The 23,128-nt window shown below is 43.6% G+C and overlaps 1 protein-coding gene across 6 annotated transcripts in view; it reads right to left on the reverse strand.

Moving 5' to 3' along the window:
- The window catches only part of LOC137422152 (phospholipid-transporting ATPase ID), a 160,859-nt gene that overhangs the window by 40,021 nt on the left and 97,710 nt on the right, over nucleotides 1-23,128 (reverse strand). For all 6 annotated transcript variants that reach the window (XM_078772335.1, XM_078772337.1, XM_078772340.1 and 3 more), the window contains exons 15-16: nucleotides 14,419-14,587; nucleotides 9,591-9,779 (exon numbers count right to left, since the gene is read on the reverse strand). In XM_078772335.1, the coding sequence (XP_078628461.1) occupies nucleotides 9,591-9,779; nucleotides 14,419-14,587 (358 nt within the window). The remainder of the gene's footprint in view (nucleotides 1-9,590; nucleotides 9,780-14,418; nucleotides 14,588-23,128) is intronic.

A 23,128-nucleotide genomic window follows, 5' to 3' on the forward strand; every position in this document is an offset into this window, starting at 1 on the left:
GCGGCCAATCATGGAGGTCGACGAAACACTAATTTTTTGAGTAACTTTGATCGGATCGTCTCCAAACTTCATGGGAATCTAGTATATGGTCCGGCGCTCAGCTGATTAGTTTTTGGTGGCGATCGGCCTTGACCTTCATGGTTAGCGCTGGAGGTCGAAAATTATTGACCCCAAGGTCAAATTTTGAAATCGTAGGTACCATATCGAGTAATACCTCATATGAATGCCCTTGATGAGTGCTTCCCAGATCTGTAAACAGTTTGACGCTATGACGTCATTTGATGACGTCATGACGAAAAAACGGAATTTTCATGAAAAAATTATTTCCTCAGTTCTCATCAAAATCTTTCAATATTTCATGTGCGTTGGTCATGAAGACATACTATTCACCATACGAAATTATTAAGGTCAAGGTCAAATGGCAAGATACGGTTCACCCTGTGGGTGACATATGTTCATTTTGTTTGTTTTTTTGTTTTTTTGTTTGTGGTTAATCATTTTTTTTCACGTTTAGATCACTCTGTAGACCACAGTTATTATTGGAAACTCCTGTAACTTCGCATATCAGAGTCCTATAGAGATACCCTTCAGCACACAAAATTTTGAAGGTCAAGGTCAAAGGTCAAGGTCACTTTGTGGTCAATCATGGAGGTCGACGAAACCCTTATTTTTTGAGTAACTTTGATCGGATCGTCTCCAAACTTCATGGGAATCTAGTATATGGTCCGGCGCTCAGCTGATTAGTTTTTGGTGGCGATCGGCCTTGACCTTCATGGTTAGCGCTGGAGGTCGAAAATTATTGACCCCAAGGTCAAATGTTGAAATCGTAGGTACCATATCTTCGCATATCTTCGCATGTAACTTCACATATCAGAGTCCTATAGAGATACCCTTCAGCACACAAAATTTTGAAGGTCAAGGTCAAAGGTCAAGGTCACTTTGTGGTCAATCATGGAGGTCGACGAAACCCTTATTTTTTGAGTAACTTTGATCGGATCGTCTCCAAACTTCATGGGAATCTAGTATATGGTCCGGCGCTCAGCTGATTAGTTTTTGGTGGCGATCGGCCTTGACCTTCATGGTTAGCGCTGGAGGTCGAAAATTATTGACCCCAAGGTCAAATGTTGAAATCCTTATTTTTTGAGTAACTTTGATCGGATCGTCTCCAAACTTCATGGGAATCTAGTATATGGTCCGGCGCTCAGCTGATTATTTTTTGGTGGCGATCGGCCTTGACCTTCATGGTTAGCGCTGGAGGTCGAAAATTATTGACCCCAAGGTCAAATTTTGAAATCGTAGGTACCATATCGAGTAATACCTCATATGAATGCCCTTGATGAGTGCTTCCCAGATCTGTAAACAGTTTGACGCTATGACGTCATTTGATGACGTCATGACGAAAAAACGGAATTTTCATGAAAAAATTATTTCCTCAGTTCTCATCAAAATCTTTCAATATTTCATGTGCGTTGGTCATGAAGACATACTATTCCCCATACGAAATTATTAAGGTCAAGGTCAAAGGTCAAGGTCACTTTGCGCTTCTAGTGGATAGCAGTTCTGTTCACCTCACTGTGACCTGAAGCAAGTCACTCATGTTCACATTTTGGCAAGATACGGTTCACCCTGTGGGTGACATATGTTCATTTATCTATTGATAAATCAATTAATCGATTAATGACTTAATTTTTCAGATTATTAATGACATAATGACTTAATTTTTTCGAAAGTTAGATTCGGATGAAACACTGGTAGTTTAGGTATGCTATTCTTCAATTGATTAAGAAAATAATTATTTTTCGATTATTATTTATTTATTTAATCATGCAATTAATCAATCAATTATTGTACATCTCTCCCTCACAATACTGTATTTCTGTGCTGCATGGCGGAAACGCTGAGCACCGAAGGTGCCCCAGCAGTGTCGCACACTGGAGGATATGGTATTTATTTGGCATGGGGGAGGTGTACTTTGAATGTATCTGTACTTGTTTTTTTATTATATTTTTCCAAATTAATTAAAAATGAAAAGCTGAAATGTCTTGAGTCAATAAGTATTCAACCCCTTTGCAATGACACTCCAAATTGAGCTCATGTGCATTCAATTTCATTTGATCATCCTTGAGATGTCTCCACAACCTGCCTGCCGTGCAGCCAAACAAAATTGAAAATCATTCTAAACAGGAATCTACCGTAAATCGTTGAGGAAAACGCACCCCTGTGCATAACGCGCACCCCCAACTTGAACTTTTGTTGCGGTGTAAAAATCTATACACCTCTATATAATATGCACTCCCATTTCAGCACCCAAATGAAAAAAATATCGACGTAAAATATGTTATTACATCTGTCAAAACCAGCGAAGTCCATCTCAACCACGACTGTCGGCCACGATTTCGTAATGGTTGAATTTAAAATGGCGGCCAGCTCTAGGAAGAACCACCTTTAGAGGCCACTAATGAAAGAATATCACGGCAGGTCAAGGAACTAAATTTACGACAGTCGTAAATCGTATCAATCACGATGTTCAGTTTTGTAATTGCGCAATGTTTAAACATAGCAGCACATATTAAATAAACGGCGGAAGTCGGATAGCAAAATCCAACGATGCAACCCGAAGCCTATTTGTCGGACGACAATCACGTGGTACTCAGGTTGCTGATAATTGGCTATATTTTATTATAAAACCCAAGTGTTCTTTAACAGCTTCATTCAGTTGTTCATAAGATTTACCAGCGACTTCTATTTTCCACTAGTTTTCTTACCGTAATTAACCATGAGTTCTCGACGACGATCATACACCGCGGATCAAAAACTAAACATTGTTCGATACGCTGAAGATCACGGAAACAGAGGTGCTGGGCGGGAATTCGACGGAATATCTGAGGTGACGTCAGACTATGGAGACGACATAATGAGGACATTGAGGCTCGAGGACAAACTGCTCGATTGGGTCACAGATCATCGGCAACAAGCCGGTGACGTCAGCATTTCGGAGGTGCGTGTGAAAGCCGTCATGCTTGTGAAGACGCTGCCAAACATGGTCTCACCATCAAGGCGCCACGTGGATGGGGAGATCATCGTTTTATGAAGCGGCACAGTCTCTCCGTCAATCGTGCAGAAGTCCATTCCAACGTCCATTCAATTAGCAGTATAACTTTTTTCATTAGAAGAATAACTTTAGAACTTGCCAGACATTAAAATCAACACTTAATAGAACACTGGTTTACTTACTTACTTCATGATTGTGAACTTACAGATTATATATTCTATAGTAAACATTTAGCTATTCTTTGTTGTTCTTCTTTGAGTATTGCCACTTCTATTTTCGAAGAGGTCCTCGACAATCGTTTCAATCTGAAAAAACTTACAAAAAAATTAGCCCTACAGTGCATTCAGAAAGTATTCAGACCCCTTCACTTTTTTCACATTTTGTTATGTTGCAGCCTTATGCTGAAATCGTTTAAATTCATTTTTTCCCTCATCACTCCACACTCAATACCCCATAATGACAAAGAGAAAACAGGATTTTAGAAAGTTTTGCAAATTTATTAAAAAGAAAAAACTGAAATATCACATTTACATAAGTATTCAGACCCTTAACTCAGTACTTAGTTGAAGCACCTTTGGCAGCGATTACTTTGGCAGCAGCTTTATAGCAGAGTGGCCAGACGGAAACCTCTCCTCAGTGAAACACACATGAAAGCCCGCTTGAAGTTTGCAAAAAAGCACCTAAAGGACTCTCAGACTGCGAGAAACAAGATTCTGTGGTCTGACGAAACCAAGATTGAACTGTTTGGCTTCCGTCTGGCCACTTTGCCATAAAGCCCAGATCGGTGGAGTGTTGCAGTGATGGTTGTCATTCTGGAAGTTTCTCCCATCTCCACACAGGATCTCTGGAGCTCAGCGAGAGTGACCATCGGGTTCTTGGTCACCTCTCTTACCAAGGCCCTCTCCCCCGATTGCTCAGTTTGGCCGGGCGGCCAGCTCTAGGGAGATTCCTAGTTGCTCCAAACTTCTTCCATTTAAGAATTATGGAGGCCACTGTGCTCTTGGGAACCTTCAATGCAGCAGAGATTTTTTTGTAGGCTTCCCCAGATCTGTGGCTCGACACCATCCTGTCTCTGAGCTCTGCAGGCAGTTCCTTCGACCTCATGGCTTGTTTTTTGCTCTGATATGCATTGTCAGCTGTGAGACCTTATATAGAAAGGTGTGTGCCTTTCCAAATCATGTCCAATCAATTGAATTTACCACAGGTTGACTCCAATCAAGGTGTAGAAACATCTCAAAGATGATCAAGAGAAATGGGAGGCACCTGAGCTAAATTTCAAGTGTCATAGCAAAGGGTCTGAATACTTATGTCAATGAGATATTTCAGTTTTTTCTTTTCAATAAATTTGCAAAACTTTCTAAAATCCTGTTTTCTCTTTGTCATTATGGGGTATTGAGTGTAGATTGATGGGGGAAAAAATGAATTTAAACGATTTCAGCATAAGGCTGCAACATAACAAAATGTGAAAAAAGTGAAGGGGGTCTCAACACATTCTGAATGCACTGTACATGCTGCCCTGTCTTCGAGCAACAATTGAAATTGGTTTAAAATACCTTCATTCAGTGTAGTATACTGTTTATTCTACCAGGTGAACGCCAGGGCTATTGCCCCTCTGTTTCATTGTATACATAGTCAAAGCTCGCGGAAGAGCTAGTACTGGTACACCGAACGGATCAGGACACAACAGGACAAAAGGAACAGTTAAAAGAGGGGGGAAACACCAACAGCAGAGTTAAAGGCCAAGATAGAGGAAGACTTGGACAAAAAATGGGTGTGGGGAAGAATGAGGGGCAAGAGAGGATGGATGGAGTGGCCAAGATGGATATCGAAGGAAACTCCCAGGAGGGAAAACTGGAAATTTGGAAGGAGGGATTGGGGTGGGGATTAATGAGGGAAGTGATTGTGATTATATATATATATATATATATATATATATATATATATATATATATATATATATATATATATATATATCACTTCCCTCGTTTATCACTTCCCTCGTCACGAGGGAAGTGATTGTGATATTATATACATACATATATATATATATATATATATTTATATATCACTTCCCTCGTTAATCCCCACCCCAATCCCTCCTTCCAAATTTCCAGTTTTCCCTCCTGGGAGTTTCCTTCGATATCCATCTTGGCCACTCCATGCATCCTCTCTTGCCCCTCTTGCCCCATGTGTGTATGTGTGTGTGTGTGTGTGTGTGTGTGTGTGTGTATGTATATATATATATATATATATATATATATATATATATATTGTTGCGGAAATGAGGATTGTGTTTTTTTGATTGTGTTGTATTGTATTGTAAATTGTTATGAATTATTGCTCGATTCTGGCCCCTCCTACCTCCGTAGTGTAAAGGTCAAAGGGCGTCCCATAATTAGTCCATAAAGCATACATTGAAGGACACTATAATACCCTTGTTCAGTAGTTTATTTCCTTATTCTGTGTATTAGGTTAAGGCTTTGTCTTCCATTAAAATGACACTCCATTGCACCAAGTGAAATCAGAGTAGATCCCCTTTCATTCCCATTCCCAAAAACCGCAATTGCCAACTGTTCCCTCCGCGACTCCATTCGCCACGAGGTAGGCTCGGAGAAGAAGGGCGTGTCTCCACCTCGTCATAGAGGGGAGGAGTGAGCCAGCCCCGAACAACCAACCAAGCACGAGGGGTTTGGTTTGAGAGGGCGGAGGAAGAGCGATCGAGGAGGTTCGCGAAGGTTGAGGGGCGGGGCCTATATAACCCGCCGCGGGACGCTCCCCAAGGAGATGAGTTCTGAGTTCTGCAAAGAGACGAGCTTCAGAGAGAAGTGCGCAAGGAGGGAAGAGAAGCGAGAAGGAAGCCTTTAACATAAGTGTGCGAGAGAAGCGCGGGGAAGCCTTGAGAGAAGTGCACGACGTCACCCTGCTCGCTCCCAGCCTGACGAGGCCCGGTTTGCTGTGCGCCCTGCAAAGCCTTCCAGCTTGTGGTCCGAGCTGAACCTTCCTCCCGGTCCAGCCAATCGTTCCTGCCTCCATTCCCCATTCGTGTGAGTCCGTCTCTGTTTGTTCTGTCAAGGGTATAAGTTAAGCCTGTTTAGATAAGCTAGTAATTTTCACTGTGTCACCTGCTTTTTCCATGTTCCCTGTAAATAACTTTGACTGCTCCTTTTGCTTGTGTGTGTAAATAATAAATCCCGTTACTCTTCTGTATGTCTTCTTCTTCCTCTTTACATTCGGTCGCTTTAGAGGTTTCCAAATTGAATATCTGTGGCGCGATCCGGCCAACGTTTGGGGATCGGGTGAATCGGGGAAACTGTTCGGCCGTGGTGCCTCCGCTCGGCAAACAACATCCTTATCCGCGGACCGTAACAATATATATATATATATATATTATATATTATATATGTATGTATATATATATATATATATGTATATATATATATATATATATATATATATATATATATATATATGTATATATATATATATATATATATATATATATATATATATATATATATATATATATATATATATATATATATATATATATATATATATATATATATAGTAATCCCTCGCTATATCGCGCTTCACTTTTCGCGGCTTCGGTACATCGCGGGTTTTTCTCGCTAGTATATGTAAAATAATATATCGGATTTTTCATTATATCGCGGGATTCTGCGGCCTATAGGTATTTTTATTTTTTTAGATTTTAATTATTTTTGCGGTAAAATAAGCATTTTCTAGCCTAAAAAATTAATAATAATATAAATAAAAATATAACACATTAATTAAAACCTATAAAAATATTTAAAAACCACCGTTTAGAGGCCATTTTTCCCCGCAAGGCGGGGGTTGGCCTTTTCGGGGACCGTGGTAGTTGTTGTTTTTTTGGTCCCCTTTTTGAAGCAATGTTTTACGGCCGGATGCCCTTCCTGACGCCAACCCTTTTTGCCGCCTTCAACGACAAACAGGGAATTACCAGTGAACTGGTACTCAATTAGCCGACCTCGGAAGGATGACAGGCTGAGTCAACCCCCCTGGCATTAATTCGGCGATCGACCGAGATTCGAACCCAGGATTCTAGGATCCTAAGCCGGCACCCTAGCCGCTAGCCCAACACCAGGGATATTAATTAAATTAAAACCTATATTAAAAGAATATTACAGTAAATCGAAATAAAATATGCATTATAAATGAGTAGACAAAGAATCGCGCATTTTGAAAGTCCCCTATTCTGGGGGTAATTAACTTGTCCATGATTCTGGGGGTAATTAACCCATCCATAAGGAGGGTTCTTGGACGGTTCTTCGCTACTTTAAGTAATTTGCAAGATTGATGCCAAACTGTGTCCTGCAGTTTAATGATCAATATGGTTTTAAGAGTCATCATACTTTGGGTAACCTCTAATTTACAATAACTTATGTTTACAACTTAGAGACACATGATCATGATGACGATTTCGATGATGTTGTCTAAAGCTGCAATTAAATTAAGTCGCTGAGTAACATGAATGACCGAGGTTGTGGAGGATGGGATTTTTCGGTCATTACCTTTTGATACAGATGAGATATCTGCTTCATCACTGCATCAGATCAGGAATAACCACCCTCACCTCCTCTCCACCCCCCACTGCTTCCTACAAATTAACCATCAGGAAGCTGCTGCATATGCAAGAGGAAGCTAATGCATTTCTTATTAATTTTCAAAATTAATCATCATCTCTATTTTGAATAGCTCATGAAGACTTCTTTATGCTTAGGCCTCAGGTTTGATTAAAGGCACTTTTGTCAATTATTGCCTTTTGCTTTCAAAAACACAATTTGCATCAATGTAAATACTTTGTTGTACTGTACTTGTGTAGTTCCATGATCATATGTGTATGTTTGTTTGTTAATTGATTGCAATTATAAAAGAACTTGCATCAATGTACTGTACAGCTATATATACACGTACAAATATTTTTTCTAATACGTAAGGACTAAGGATGGGTCTCAAAAGTGTGTTTAAGAGTGTAGAAAGGGTTTATAAGAGCGTGGGAAAGGTTTATAAGAGTATGGGGAGGGTTTTTAAAGGCTTAAAATATATAAAAATAATAAAATAAATATATGGTTTCTACTTCGCGGATTTTCACCTATCGCGGGGGGTTCTGGAACGTAACCCCCGCGATAAACGAGGGATGACTGTATATATAATATATATATATATATATATATATATATATATATATATATATATATATATATATATACATACATATATAAAGTATACATATATACTGCTTCAGTGGCATTAAACTTATAGATTTTGTAAATGATCTTTAAATCATTGAACCACCTTTAGAACCACCTTTAGAGGCCATTTTCCCCACAGAGCAGGGGTTGGCCTTTTTTCGGGCACCGTGGTCCCCTTTTTGAAGCAATGTTTTACAGCCAGATGTCCTTCCTGCCGCCAACCCTGTTAGTCTCCTCTTGTGACACACAGGGAATTACCAGTGAGCTGGTACTCAATTTGATGACCTCGGAAGGATGACAGGCTGAGTCAACCCCCCTGGTGTTTATTCAGCGATCAACCGGTATTTGTAAAAACAAGTATTTCACTTGAATGTTGCATGGGTTATCATGTTCTATGAACTTTCTAGTTCCTTCTGTAAGTGAGTCACCATAGCTGGAGGGAGCGGGTATTTCCAGCTGTATTAAAAGAAGGGAATTCTCTGTATGTGTGTACATGTGATCATTCATTAATTGAAAATGGCTGGGCTAATCTGGCGAGATGACTTGCTATTTTTCCCTGTATACGTGGAAAAGTGCAAGTGGCTTAACCACTGATCCCTGCCTAAGAGAGGGGGCAGTGACAACATATTTCCATGGCATGGGAAGGAGCGGGTATTACAAGTATGTCTGCAAGCGCACGCACACACACACACACACACACACACACACACACACACACACACACACACACACACACACACACACACACACACTAATAGGAGATAAGGTTAATCAAAGAGGAAGAGCAATTTATATTTGTAACTGCAGTATTTTAACAACAGTAATCACATGTGGAGTCTGTTGAAGGATCTGATTCACTTTTCGAGGAAACACCAAGGAAGCTTAACAAACCTCCGAAATTGATTGTATTTTTATCACCAAAGTCAGACAGAAAATGGTTCTCATTAGTGAAAATCCATTAAACTATTGCGAGTATGCCTACTGGAACTTTTTCTCTTTTTTATCAATTTTCTCAATAGTCCTTTCTCTGGAGGTACAGCTACATTTTACAAGGACATTAACTCACAAAGACATTAACTAGCTGAAGTAGTGGCCCAATTGCTTCAATACTCGGGGATATTTCTCACATGTGTGGTGCAAATAAATAAATAAATTAATTAATTAATGGGTGCAGTATTCTGACTTTCATTTATCTTTGATTTACCCACTATTTGTTGTGTTGATTACCTTTTTGTTAAAAACAAAAAAACAACTCGTTAAAATTATGTACTGAAGTCAATTTAGGAAGGAACAAAGAGATGTACCGATGACAGACATGCGCTTCCGCACATTGTCGAAGTCTAGGATGGAAAGGAGCTGGTAGGTGCGCTTATCACCAAACTCGTCCACTGTAATAGTATCAGGAGTGCGGGAGCGAAAGACAAATCCAAAGCACCGTGCAGCCGTAACCAGCGCATCCTCATCCGGGGATTGTGCCTGGTATACCAAATCTCCTGCAAGTTCAAAAACAAAGCAAAGATGAGCAGTGATGCTTTATATACATGCACTGGGACACGCATCAAACACGGTCACCAAGCCTTTAAAATAGATATTATACAAACCATAATTATCTGCTGGCAGGTAAATGTCAAAATAGATTTCAATAATTCACTCCGCAAGATCTGAACCTGCAGTTGGCCTTTGGCTGCCACCACAGACGTGACAATCAACAACCTTAAGTGGACACTTCCTACTCACATCTTGTGTACCAGTTCAATAGCCAAAGGTCTGCTTACCTAGTAAATCCCCAGAGACAAGAAGCCATCTTTCCTTGCTACTCTAACTCCATTGGGATGGTAACAATAGTGTTATGGTATGAGGAACAGTTTCCAGGTTGCCATATATGCCCAAAGTCAGCCATAAGGTTGTGGATGATGCAATGGAGAGACCTTGACTGATTTTTGCATCTATCCATCATTGCATCATTTCAGAAGACCGACCTAAACGGTATATTATTATTATTATTATTATTATTATTATTATTATTATTAGGTTTACTCTCCATGAAATGGAGAGTAACCTATTATTACTGCTAGAGTTTTTCTTATTATTATTATTATTCTTCCACCCTATTTTGCACCTCCGAAAACTTCATAATTAAGTTTCTCAGCAACCGCTGGTCGGATTGACAGGAAATTTTCATCAAATGATCGGCTAGGCTCGTAGAATTTTTTAATGCTAATGATGACGTCATAGGTCACGTGGTATGGGCGCCATCTTGTAAAACACCTTCAACTTTGCCCCTCTGTATCTCCGAAACGGCTCAATGGAAAAATTTGAGGAATGGCTCATTCTAAAGAACTCTGCAATGGGAACAAAAAACATGTGTATTGAGTATATCAAAAATGCTAACGTTAAGAGGTTAGAATTCGTCAAACACAGTTTTTCTCCCCCGAAAAAGAGATTTTTCCCCCAGATGCTTAGTTAAAAAAAACTCAGAATGCGAAAATTTTCGAAGTCATACGTCACATGGTTCGGCCGCCATCTTGTTTTCCGTGAAAAAACAAAAAAAAACCTTTTTCTCCGCAACGGCTGAACGGATCGAGCCCAAACTTGGCATGCGTATTCGGATACCCATGACAAACAAAAAAGTCAGCGAGCACGACGTCATCCGACACGTGGTTTCAGAGTTATGACGTTTTCAAATCTCAAACTAGAAATGGAATCACCTCCATAATTTGTAGAGGTATCGAGTGGAAACTTTACACAAATGTTCCTCATGGGGGGATGTTTAATCGTTACTTGAGACGTTTTTTTAAGTCACATGGTTTGGCCGCAATAAATAATGGAAGTTAAATTTTAAAAAGCTTGTAACTCTTGAACCACTGCATGGATCGACTTGAATTTTTAATACAATGTAGCTCTCATCGGTTGGAACAAGTGTACAAAATTTCAAGATGAATGGATGTACGGTCGCGAAGCTAAAGTCTTTATTGTTGAAAGAAGAACAAACACACCATTTTGTCCTCCCAGGCCACATCTCCCAGTGCTTTTGCCATTTTCAGTTTTAATTTCCTTTAAAAAACATTTTCTCTGCAATAATAGGGCCGATTGAGATAAAATTTTCACCATAGGAGGGACTCGGTCTGTAGAATATTTTAATGGTAATTATGACGTCGCAGGTCACGTGGTTCGGCCGCCATCTTGTTTTTCGTGAAAACACGAAAACCCCTTTTTCTCTGCAACGGCTGAACAGATCGAGGCCAAACTTTGCAAGCAGAATTGCATGCCCCTGACGAACAAAAAAGTCAGCGAGGGCCACATCATCCGACACATGGTTTCAGAGTTATGACGTTTTTAAGCATGAACCTTTAAAACCTAGCTCCTCCCTCATTTTTTATCCAATCGAGGAGAAAATTCACAGATCTGTTCAGCATGTCAGTCTACTAAAATGTCATTTTACAATTTGCGATAGGTCACGTGGTTTGGCAGATATCGTTAATTAAACGATTTTTTTTATTTAAATGGATATCTCTTGAATCGCTTTCTTGATCGACGTGAAACTTCATACTCTAGTAGAAGTCATGAAGAGTAACAAGTGTGCAAAATTTCAAGATGATTGGATGTACCGTCTCGAAGCTATAAGTCTTTATTGTTGAAAGAAGAAGAAACACACCATTTTGTCCTTCCAGGCCACGTTTCCCAGTGCTATTGCCATTTTCAGTTTTAATTTCCTTTAAAAAACATTTTCTCTGCAATAATAGGGCCGATTGAGATAAAAATTTTCACCATAGGAGGGACTCGGTCTGTAGAATATTTTAATGGTAATTATGACGTCGCAGGTCACGTGCTTCGGCCGCCATCTTGTTTTTCGTGAAAACACGAAAACCCCTTTTTCTCTGCAACGGCTGAACAGATCGAGGCCAATCTTTGCAGGCAGAATCGCATGCCCCTGACGAACAAAAAAGTCAGCGAGGGCGACGTCATCCGACACATGGTTTCAGAGTTATGACGGTTTAAAGCATGAACCTTTAAAACGTAGCTCCTCCCTCATTTTTGATCCAATCGAGGAGAAACTTCACAGGTCTGTTCAGCATGTCAGTCTACTAAAATGTCATTTTAGAATTTGCGATAGGTCACGTGGTTTGGCAGATATCGTTAATTAAACGATTTTTTTTTAAAATGGATATCTCTTGAATCGCTTTATTGATCGACGTGAAACTTCATACTGTAGTAGAAGTCATGAAGAGTAACAAGTGTGCAAAATTTCAAGATGATTGGATGTACGGTCGCGAAGCTATGTCTTTATTGTTCAAAGAAGAAGAAACACACCATTTTGTCTTTCCATAACGTGCTCACGATAACGCGATCTCCCGCGGTCATTTGAACTTCAAAAAAAATTATAATTGGAGATTTGTCAATAGATGAGGCATATTAACAAACAAATGAAACAGATTTGCTCAAATTCTGACTATTTTTAACTCGATCGTATTTCACTGAAAGTAAGCCCATCAAGGCGCGTACGTAATACACGAAAATACAATGGCCCATTTGCGCATATGCAAACATCCATCCACATATTACGTAAGGTGCTGTGCGAGAAGGAAATGGCTGTCATGGTCGTAATTGGTCTTGAAATTTGCGCAAATAAATGCCCTACACGATGCCGTTTATTTCGTCACAATCCATCCAGCCGATCTGAAGTTATATGAAGAAATGCATTTACGTCGTGACGTCATCACGCGATTTTCGAATTCAGACGTCTTTTCGGAAATTAAATAAAGATATAAATCGAAATGAATCATGTCCGCGATCTGCGCATGCGCGGTTTTCTCAGTCGCTTTTCAGTGGCATCGCAGTGCAACCCATCTGCGCATGCGCCAGCTATTGAAAATTGGGTCGCCACGGCAAAATCCAAGATGGCCGCCACCATGTATGTCTGAACGTTGCAACCTGCATATCTTGAAAAATAAGCGAAGTAGCAACTTCTAATTTGGTGTGTGGGTGTATCTAGTCACAAGGAAGAACGCTATCGAAAATTGGGTCGCCACGTCAAAATCCAAGATGGCCGCCACCATATATATGTCTGACCTTGCAACCTGCTTATCTTGAAAAATAAGCGTGTGTGTGTGTAGGGGGGATGTGTGTGTGTGGGGGGGTGGAGGGATGTATGTGTGTGTTTGTGTGTAGGTGGGGGGGGGGGGTTGGTTGTGTGTGTGTGTGTGTGTGTGTGTTTGGGGGTAGGGGTGTGGGTGGGGTTAGGGGGGATGTGTGTATGTGTGTGTGTGTGTGTGTGTGTGTGTGTGTGTGCATGTGTGTGTGTGTGTGTGTAGGGGGGATGTGTGTGTGTGTGTGTGGGGGGAGGGATGTGTGTGTGTGTGGGGGGGGAGGGATGTGTGGGTGTGTGTGTGTGTGTGTGTTTGGAGGGGTGTGCGTGTGGGGGGAGAGGTGTGGGTATGTGTGTGGGAGGGGGTAGGGGGGATGTGTGCGTGTGTGTGTGTGTGTGTGTGTGTGTGTGTGTGTGTGTGTGTGTGTGTGTGTGTGTGTGTGTGTCGGGGTTGTATCCAAGGGGGTTGTGTCAAAGCATGTCCAATGAAAGTGGGGTTGTATCACAAGTGGGGTTGTATCAAAAGTGGGGTTGTATCAACAGTGGGGTTGCATCAAAAGTGGGTGCGAGTAAACCGGTCATCACTGCCAGCAGTTTTAAAGTGGCAGTTCTAGTTATTATTATTATACTACAACCTAATTATTTCAACTTTATATGGCAGGGAAAGTTATTGGCTGAAGTCTTTCACAAACTGGTTAGCCAGGCCTAACGTTCGACTGAATGTGGTAGGAATTTGCAATTTAACATTTATTTATTTATTTGCCAGCTACGTCCTCCATCTGAAAGATGAATCCGACAGTTTTAAGTCGGATCAGGAATCAAATCCAGACCAGACAGCTCAAAGGTAAATGCGCTACCTCTGTACCATCCTGTCGTTCAGCAACTCCATGACACCACGATGGGGTGTAAAAGTAAATTATTAGAAAATACTCTATCTTTGTGTTCATCATGATCCTGATCCTTCACATTTGTGTCCCCTCAAATGAATTCAATTTCGATATCACTTAATACGAGCATACCTCAGCTTTCTGGGTCCCTCAATGTACCTGGGTGTTTCTCCTCGGCCATCACCGTGTGGCACAGCGCCAGCAGACGGAAGAAGTCACGCGCAGCCTCGTTGTCCTCTCGCATGGCCAACGGAAGCTTTTCATCATAGAATCGAAACTTTTGATCAGCAAGTGGGTTCCAGGACAGAAAGTCGACTGCAGGAGTATTCTGTTGGGCACAACTTTAATTTTTCAGTTTACGATGCATCGCAATCAACTTCAGAAGAGTTTCAGAAAACTTCAGAAACATAAAACTTGTTATTTTAGCCACAGGATCACACATTCTCCTTCAATTAGAATGGGAAAAAACAAGAAAAAACAACAGGAATACAACATTCTTCAGTAATATTCTTGTATATTAAAATACTACTTTTACTTCGATTGCCTCAAACAGGGAGCCATGATTGTCATGGGGCCCACGATCATTCATTCATTCATATTACTCCGTAGAAGTAGAAGAAATTGGTAATATTGTTTGTGCTAACTGGCAGGTAAAGGTATTACAATTATATTTCCCTCTCAACTGCCACATTATCCTCGCCGCAAACCCAACCATGCCATCCCCTCCTCATTATCATCAACCGACGGACCGCTCACCGTCCATTTTTTTTTTTGCCAGAAACAAACATTTGCAATCCTAACTTGGCAGCGATTGATGCACACCTGGTGTGTACAAACAGTTTCAACCATTAAACTTAAAGGACAATGTACAAAAATATATACAGCATTGCCACAATCCATTACCATGGTGTAAAATCCAATGTGTTCTTGCAGCACCTTCGCAAATATTTGGAGCACATCATTTAAGCAGTCGGCCTTGGCCTATTCAAGGTAAGCTGTGCCAAAAAATTGTGACATTTGAGTGATAAATGAAGATTTAATGTTAAATAAATAGTAATGGTTCTGTTTTTTGGGGGTAAAGGGGGTTTACATAGTAATGGTCCCAAGAGGAAGTAAAATGGCTGGTTACAGCTTCTTTACTTCTGCTAACCGAATTCAAAGTACCTTGAAATTGATTTTTCTATAAATATTTTCAAGTGATTGCGTATCTTTCGTGTGTATGTTTGTACGTTATTCTTTCACGGCCAAACCGTAGCACCTGGAAGCCCAACATTTTGGGTGAAGGTGCATCAGAATCTCGGCAAGGTTTTAAGCTACCACACGTTTTCCTTGACGTCTGTTTTGCGGCCACCAAAGGCCACTATAAAATGCATATTGGGATTTGGCTGAAGCAGTGTTGCCGGCAGCCCGCAGGCAAAAGGTAACAACCATGAAGCCAATAACTCCATGGATTTTCAGCGTCCAACGATTCAAAAAACCTCCACCGGGAAAAGCTCACCCAGTCGGGCATCCACCCTCTCCTCTCTTCCCCCCACGGGTCACTAGTAGTACTCGTACATATCTTTTTATTATATATTGTTACAGATCGCGGTTAGATGTTATAGACCGAGCGGTGGTGTAAGACCGCGACCTAACAAAACTCACCCGATTCACCCAGACTTTGGCCGTATCGCACCCCAGCTGCTCAATGAGGGAAAAGACGAAAACGACGCAATGCAAAGAGGAAAACGAAGGCAAAGAAAGGTTTGGCAATACGACTGAATTTATTGACTATTTACACACAAGCAAAAAGAAAGCAGTCACGTTTATTTACAAGCACATAAGACGCAGGTGACACAGGGAAAATACTAGCTTATACAGACTTAATTAACCCAGGACAGAACAAACAAAAGACGACTCACATGGGGAATTGCAGGAGGTGGATGGCTGGAGGTGAACGCTTGGTGGAGCCAACGCGGAGCTTGGTGGAGCTGAACGCTTGGTGGAGCCAACGCGGAGCTTGGTGGAGCTGAACGCTTGGTGGAGCCAACGCGGAGCTTGGTGGAGCTGAACGCTTGGTGGAGCCAACGCGGAGCTTGGTGGAGCTGAACGCTTGGTGGAGCCAACGCGGAGCTTGGGGGATTGGTGTGACGGGTTCTCTCTCCTTCCTTAGTCCCACCCAGTCCAACAACTTCCTCTCTTGATTCAGGACTCTTTCTCTCTCTTTCTTGGTCCCTCACTCTTTACCACCGACTCCTCACCGCAACCAACGCAACCACTTGACCACCACCTCTCCTGACTGACTCTTCACCACTCTGCACTTGACGACCGACTCCCAACCAACTCAGACCAACTCAAAGTCCAACTCCAGGCCTTTCTGTCTTCTGCTCTGCTCTCCTCTGTAAAAACGCATCTCCTTTGGCCACACCCCTGCCTTGGGTTATATAGGCCCCCGCCCCTCAACCTTTGCGAACCTCCCCGACCGCTCTTCCTCCGCCCTCTGTAGCCAAACCCCTGGCTCATGGTTGGTCGAGCGGGGCTGGTTCACTCCTCCCCCTCTATGACGAGGTGGAGACACGCCTTTCTTCCCTGACTCGAGCCTCGTGGTCAATGGCGGTTATTGGAGGGGAGGTAATATGGGCAATCGAGGCTCGGCAATGACGAGAGGGGATGTAATATGGGATGGAGATTTTGGGGATGGGAAGGAAAGGGGATCTATTCTCTTTCACTGGTGCAATGGAGTACTTTCAATTAATGGGAGACACAGCCTTATCCTAAAACACAGAATAAGAGATAACTATCAACAGGTATATTCTATTACTTGGCTGACGTGTATGCTTGTGGACTATGGGACGCCCTTTTGGTCTTTACACAGCTCCGGAGGCAGGAGGCACAGAATAAACAATAATCACAATAGTACAGCACACAATCAAAAAATATACAGTCCTCATATCCACAACACTGCACCCTCCTCCTCTTAGGCACGTCCCGGGCCTACAACTTTTATTTAGTGTGACACGTAGGTGTAGTTCCCTCTACTTTTAACCTGACCCTGAGTGCGACAGTTTTAAAACATAAATAAATGTGTCCCGCTGCTCCATTGCACCCTGCCTAACAGACTTACGCCCACAGTTAACCGAATTGCGGAATGGTCTTCAAACTATACACTGACGGTGGGGAGCATTATCTACAATTGACGCTACTTTTATTTACAAAACTAACCCAGGACCTGTAATTGTTCTTTCTGGGGGGGAGACAGTCTGCTCTGCATCAATGCACCATTAAAAGCACCCAAAAACGCACCCAAGCACCAATCGGTGCAGTCACCATAGTTCATCAGTGTTCCATAAAAATAAACCAACAACCCCTAACCCTGCAGGTGATCTCTTGCTTCTTCGGCTCCCTCTGCTGGTTATTATTATTTGTCTTCCAGATGTTGTCATTCTCTTTTGCTTTGCTTACTGGCGGCCTATTTGCAATAAAGTGTGCCCAATGTGTCCTTCTTATTTATTTTATTTATGGCCCACAGGGCCGACTAGTGTGGTTCACCTGTGGGGCATCGGTGCCCTGTGGCCAAGGTCCGCCAGCAAGATTTCGGGCCCTCATGGCCGGTTCCAGCAGAGGGGCCATGCCCCAACCCATGGGGTCCATAAGTGGTGCTCGGCCACAGGCATGTGGTCCATAATGTGGTGCATCGATGCAGACAGCTGGTTCTGGGAATTTCGGGCGCACAATGGCCGACCCACGCACGCTCCCCTCGGCGCCCAACGGCGCACAGGTCATGTGGGAGACAAAAGAAAGACAATTGAGCGAGGGGTAAGGTCACAAGGGTACACGTCAAAAAGGCAATGCAAGGCGAAATGCGTACGGAGGGCGAAGTGAGAAAGCTCGTCCCTACCGTACGTCACCCCCCTGTTACCTAGCCCACTCTTGCCCTTACCCCATATGTACAAAACCTACACATTACCAATTCGTCACTACTGTCACGTCTTCCCCATATTTCCCCTATACCAAATTCGTCTCCACAATCCCTCTACTTCAAAATTTGCCATCACCAAATTCATCATCAATCCTCATAAGGAGGCAGAGATGGAACATCAAAGCACAATGTCACACCCACGTCATGATGCATCTCACAATCCGAACATTTGCATCATAAAAATAATTAAACCATGGCATGGTGTGGAGTACCTGTCACCTCAGGTGAGTGGATGCAGATGGTGCGAGGAGACTTCATCCTAACTACTTTCTAAATGACATTAACACACTTTACACTACCCGGGGTCTTTCCCTGCCAATCCATTGGCCAACTTACACTATGGGTTCTAATAACCAATTCCCATTGATCAAACTGTGGTGCTTTTCAATTTGGGGTCTCACTCCCCCGATTCATCTCCCGGTGCCCTCGCACAATTTCTGGGCCGCGACGTGTAACTCTCCCAGCAGGTCTACCCACCTGCACACCCCCACCACTGCAGTTGCCTCCGAGCTTACCTGCTCCCTGCCCTAACCTAACTACCTGGGGAAGGCCCTCTGGCGCTCTCCCCACTCGGTGCCCTCTCTGGCACTGGGCTACCCGGGTCCGTCCTCCGGATCCTCGGGCCCCACTGACACTAACAGCTCCCAGAGCCCACCTGCGGCCTCACCTGGCCGACATCCTCACAGTAGTGGAGTGCCCAAACCAACTACACATACTAACAGGCTACACGCCCAGCCATTTCCACAACACTAATGCACCCATCCGCAATACCATTCTGTCACCCGCACCACAGATGCCAATATCCACTACAATTTACCTGTACCCTCTACCTAACACTTACACTACCCGCCCCGGGTATCCGTGATGGGGGTCCACTCTTCCCCCATTCACACCTTCGCACCATCCACTCCACTCCACAATTTCCACCATTCTCACTCCACGACCATCCATTCCAATACTCCAGATATTCCACACTACCATTTATTCCACACAGCCACATACACCTGTTCTTCATTCACCTGTCGTTGCACACCTGTGCAATCATACCTGGTGCCACCTGCACCCTCCTTTCTTCCTGGACCATTTGGTCAACACCACACGCAATCACCACTACTCCCTCATACACTGCTCCACACACCTGTTCAGTTGCACACCTGTGCAATCACACCTGTTCAATCACACCTGTTCAATCCTCACACACACGGCATCATCTCAGCTAACTTCTCCCCTCTGAAACTTGCGCTTCCCAGTCGTCCCTTTAAACTATTGCGCTCCCACGTCATTATAATCCACACTAATCTACCTGCGTCCCCACTACAGGTATCAGTCACTAACTAACTTAACGTCACCTAAGGTCATCTTCGCTAGATCTCTAACAATATCCTAACCCACCCGGGCTAGTTTTCACTGCCATACACCCCATAAACTATAGCGCATTTGCCCCACGTCTGTGAGGGATGGTGGATTTGCCATCCCACCACATCGGGGGTCTCTCCACTATCAATTTTGTTCGTCCAAATTCCAACCAATTCAAAAATTTTCCATTTACTGCCAATTCTACCCACTATTATAAATTTCGTATCAAATCACTACCATCATCATCCGTCTACTTATTACATCCTCTCGGTGCGCCATGACATCATTAAACTCGGTTTCGCAAAGCCGAGCAATGAATTCGGGTGGTTTGGTCGCCTGCAGGTTGAATCCGTCCGGCTTTCGGTTCAAGGGAGGTGGTTTGGTTGGACCGAGGCTCCACGCACCATCTCGGCGCGGCACCTTGCGGTCCCGGGCCCGATGGCTCAATCTCCCCCGGTCGGAACCCCGTCCCCACGAGGGGGCACCGTTCCGCCTCCTCCCACTCGCCCTTGAACCGGACCGGTCGCCTCGCCCGGCAAAGCCCGGACTCGACCGTGCGGGGCGGGGCCAAGCCCGAATCGGCAACGACGCTTCGAAGAGAAGCGACGCAGCATCGATCCGCGCCGGGCCTCGCACCCAACCAAGCACCGCTCGCACCGAGTGCTCGCATCGGCTATCCGTCGCTCTAACCACTAAACCGGTCACCGTCGGTGCTTTACTTGCATACTTACAAGCATACGCTACCCCTTTCACCCTCACAAAACCTGGCGTTCCAACGCCGTCCGTACATTCCACCAACGCTCTCTCTGTTACACACCACACCTCTTGCGCACACTTCGGTCCACACCTCTCCTCCGTTACGTCCTCCGTAACACTCACCATGGGCGTGCACTCCGTATTGCTCTCACTCCCTGTGTCACACCCCGTACACACCGACGTGCATTCTCGCTCGCACTCGGTTTCACTCCCACACTTTATAACACACCCACTCGCCGACGCACACTTTTTTCTCCCACGCGTGCCATTTCCACTCACACGGGACCCTTCACCAACGCCCGGGTGCTTCCTCGATCCCAAGCGCGCGAAAATTCTTTTGTCGCTAAACATCCTCCTGCAAAATCTACCCGCACAATATACAGCACGACTCACCTGGGGGATCCTTTTCTCCACGCGAACCTGCAAACTTCCATTCGGGTTAGCGAGTACAGCATCAGGATGTGCATTTAGACTTTGAGCAATTTCCATTCCTTCCTCCGATTGTTGCTCTTTTAACTTTAAGTCCCCGGTCTCTCCAATTTCAACTATACCCATAATTTCTTTGTTCACCTCGACGACCGTTGGCTTTAATAAAATTCCCTCTACCTCATCGGTCGCCGGCTTTTTCAAACCCCGTGTCGCGATTTCTACCCCCGTCATTGTACCCGTGCTTTCCTCCGCTTCGCTCAACCAGCGCTTTTCGACCCGCTTTACCTCCTCGTGCACCCGTGGGACCTGCTCGCCCAACCTGCGGTCTCTGTCCCTCTGCTCCCTTTCCTCCCTATCGGCCCTCATTCCGTTCGTTATTGCTTCCATTTTTGCATTCATTTCGGCCATGAAGGCTTGCATCTGGGCCACCGTTGGTAGTACAAAGGGTGCGGCCGCAGCTGCCCCCTCAACCACGTGCGCGAGGCTGCCATTTTGTGCACCTGATACACCCTCAACCACACCTTCTTTACTCTCCTCCACCATTTTTTTTCCTAAGTCCTGGGTCGATTCTACCCCGTCTATCTCTCCCACCGGCATCCCGTCGCCTTGAACAGCCATGGCGCGATTTCAAAATTCGGGTTTTGCTTTAAAAAAACAAATTTCGGCAGCTCGTAATTTTGACCAAAATTTTTTTTCTAGATGTTTTAAAAATTTGGTTCGGGCCCCGAATCCCACTCCCAGACACCAATTGTTACAGATCGCGGTTAGATGTTATAGACCGAGCGGTGGTGTAAGACCGCGACCTAACAAAACTCACCCGATTCACCCAGACTTTGGCCGTATCGCACCCCAGCTGCTCAATGAGGGAAAAGACGAAAACGACGCAATGCAAAGAGGAAAACGAAGGCAAAGAAAGGTTTGGCAATACGACTGAATTTATTGACTATTTACACACAAGCAAAAAGAAAGCAGTCACGTTTATTTACAAGCACATAAGACGCAGGTGACACAGGGAAAATACTAGCTTATACAGACTTAATTAACCCAGGACAGAACAAACAAAAGACGACTCACATGGGGAATTGCAGGAGGTGGATGGCTGGAGGTGAACGCTTGGTGGAGCCAACGCGGAGCTTGGTGGAGCTGAACGCTTGGTGGAGCCAACGCGGAGCTTGGTGGAGCTGAACGCTTGGTGGAGCCAACGCGGAGCTTGGTGGAGCTGAACGCTTGGTGGAGCCAACGCGGAGCTTGGTGGAGCTGAACGCTTGGTGGAGCCAACGCGGAGCTTGGGGGATTGGTGTGACGGGTTCTCTCTCCTTCCTTAGTCCCACCCAGTCCAACAACTTCCTCTCTTGATTCAGGACTCTTTCTCTCTCTTTCTTGGTCCCTCACTCTTTACCACCGACTCCTCACCGCAACCAACGCAACCACTTGACCACCACCTCTCCTGACTGACTCTTCACCACTCTGCACTTGACGACCGACTCCCAACCAACTCAGACCAACTCAAAGTCCAACTCCAGGCCTTTCTGTCTTCTGCTCTGCTCTCCTCTGTAAAAACGCATCTCCTTTGGCCACACCCCTGCCTTGGGTTATATAGGCCCCCGCCCCTCAACCTTTGCGAACCTCCCCGACCGCTCTTCCTCCGCCCTCTGTAGCCAAACCCCTGGCTCATGGTTGGTCGAGCGGGGCTGGTTCACTCCTCCCCCTCTATGACGAGGTGGAGACACGCCTTTCTTCCCTGACTCGAGCCTCGTGGTCAATGGCGGTTATTGGAGGGGAGGTAATATGGGCAATCGAGGCTCGGCAATGACGAGAGGGGATGTAATATGGGATGGAGATTTTGGGGATGGGAAGGAAAGGGGATCTATTCTCTTTCACTGGTGCAATGGAGTACTTTCAATTAATGGGAGACACAGCCTTATCCTAAAACACAGAATAAGAGATAACTATCAACAGGTATATTCTATTACTTGGCTGACGTGTATGCTTGTGGACTATGGGACGCCCTTTTGGTCTTTACACAGCTCCGGAGGCAGGAGGCACAGAATAAACAATAATCACAATAGTACAGCACACAATCAAAAAATATACAGTCCTCATATCCACAACAATATATATATATATATATATATATATATATATATATATATATATATATATATATATATATATATATATATATATATGTATATATATATATATATACATATATACATATATATATATACATATATACATATATACATATATATATATATATATATACATATATATATATATATATATATACATATATACACAAACATACATACATACATACATACATACATACATACATACATATATATATATATATATATATATATA

This window comes from Myxine glutinosa, chromosome 2, assembly GCF_964187855.1.
Source record: "Myxine glutinosa chromosome 2, kmMyxGlut1.1, whole genome shotgun sequence".
Taxonomy (NCBI): Eukaryota; Metazoa; Chordata; class Myxini; order Myxiniformes; family Myxinidae; genus Myxine; species Myxine glutinosa.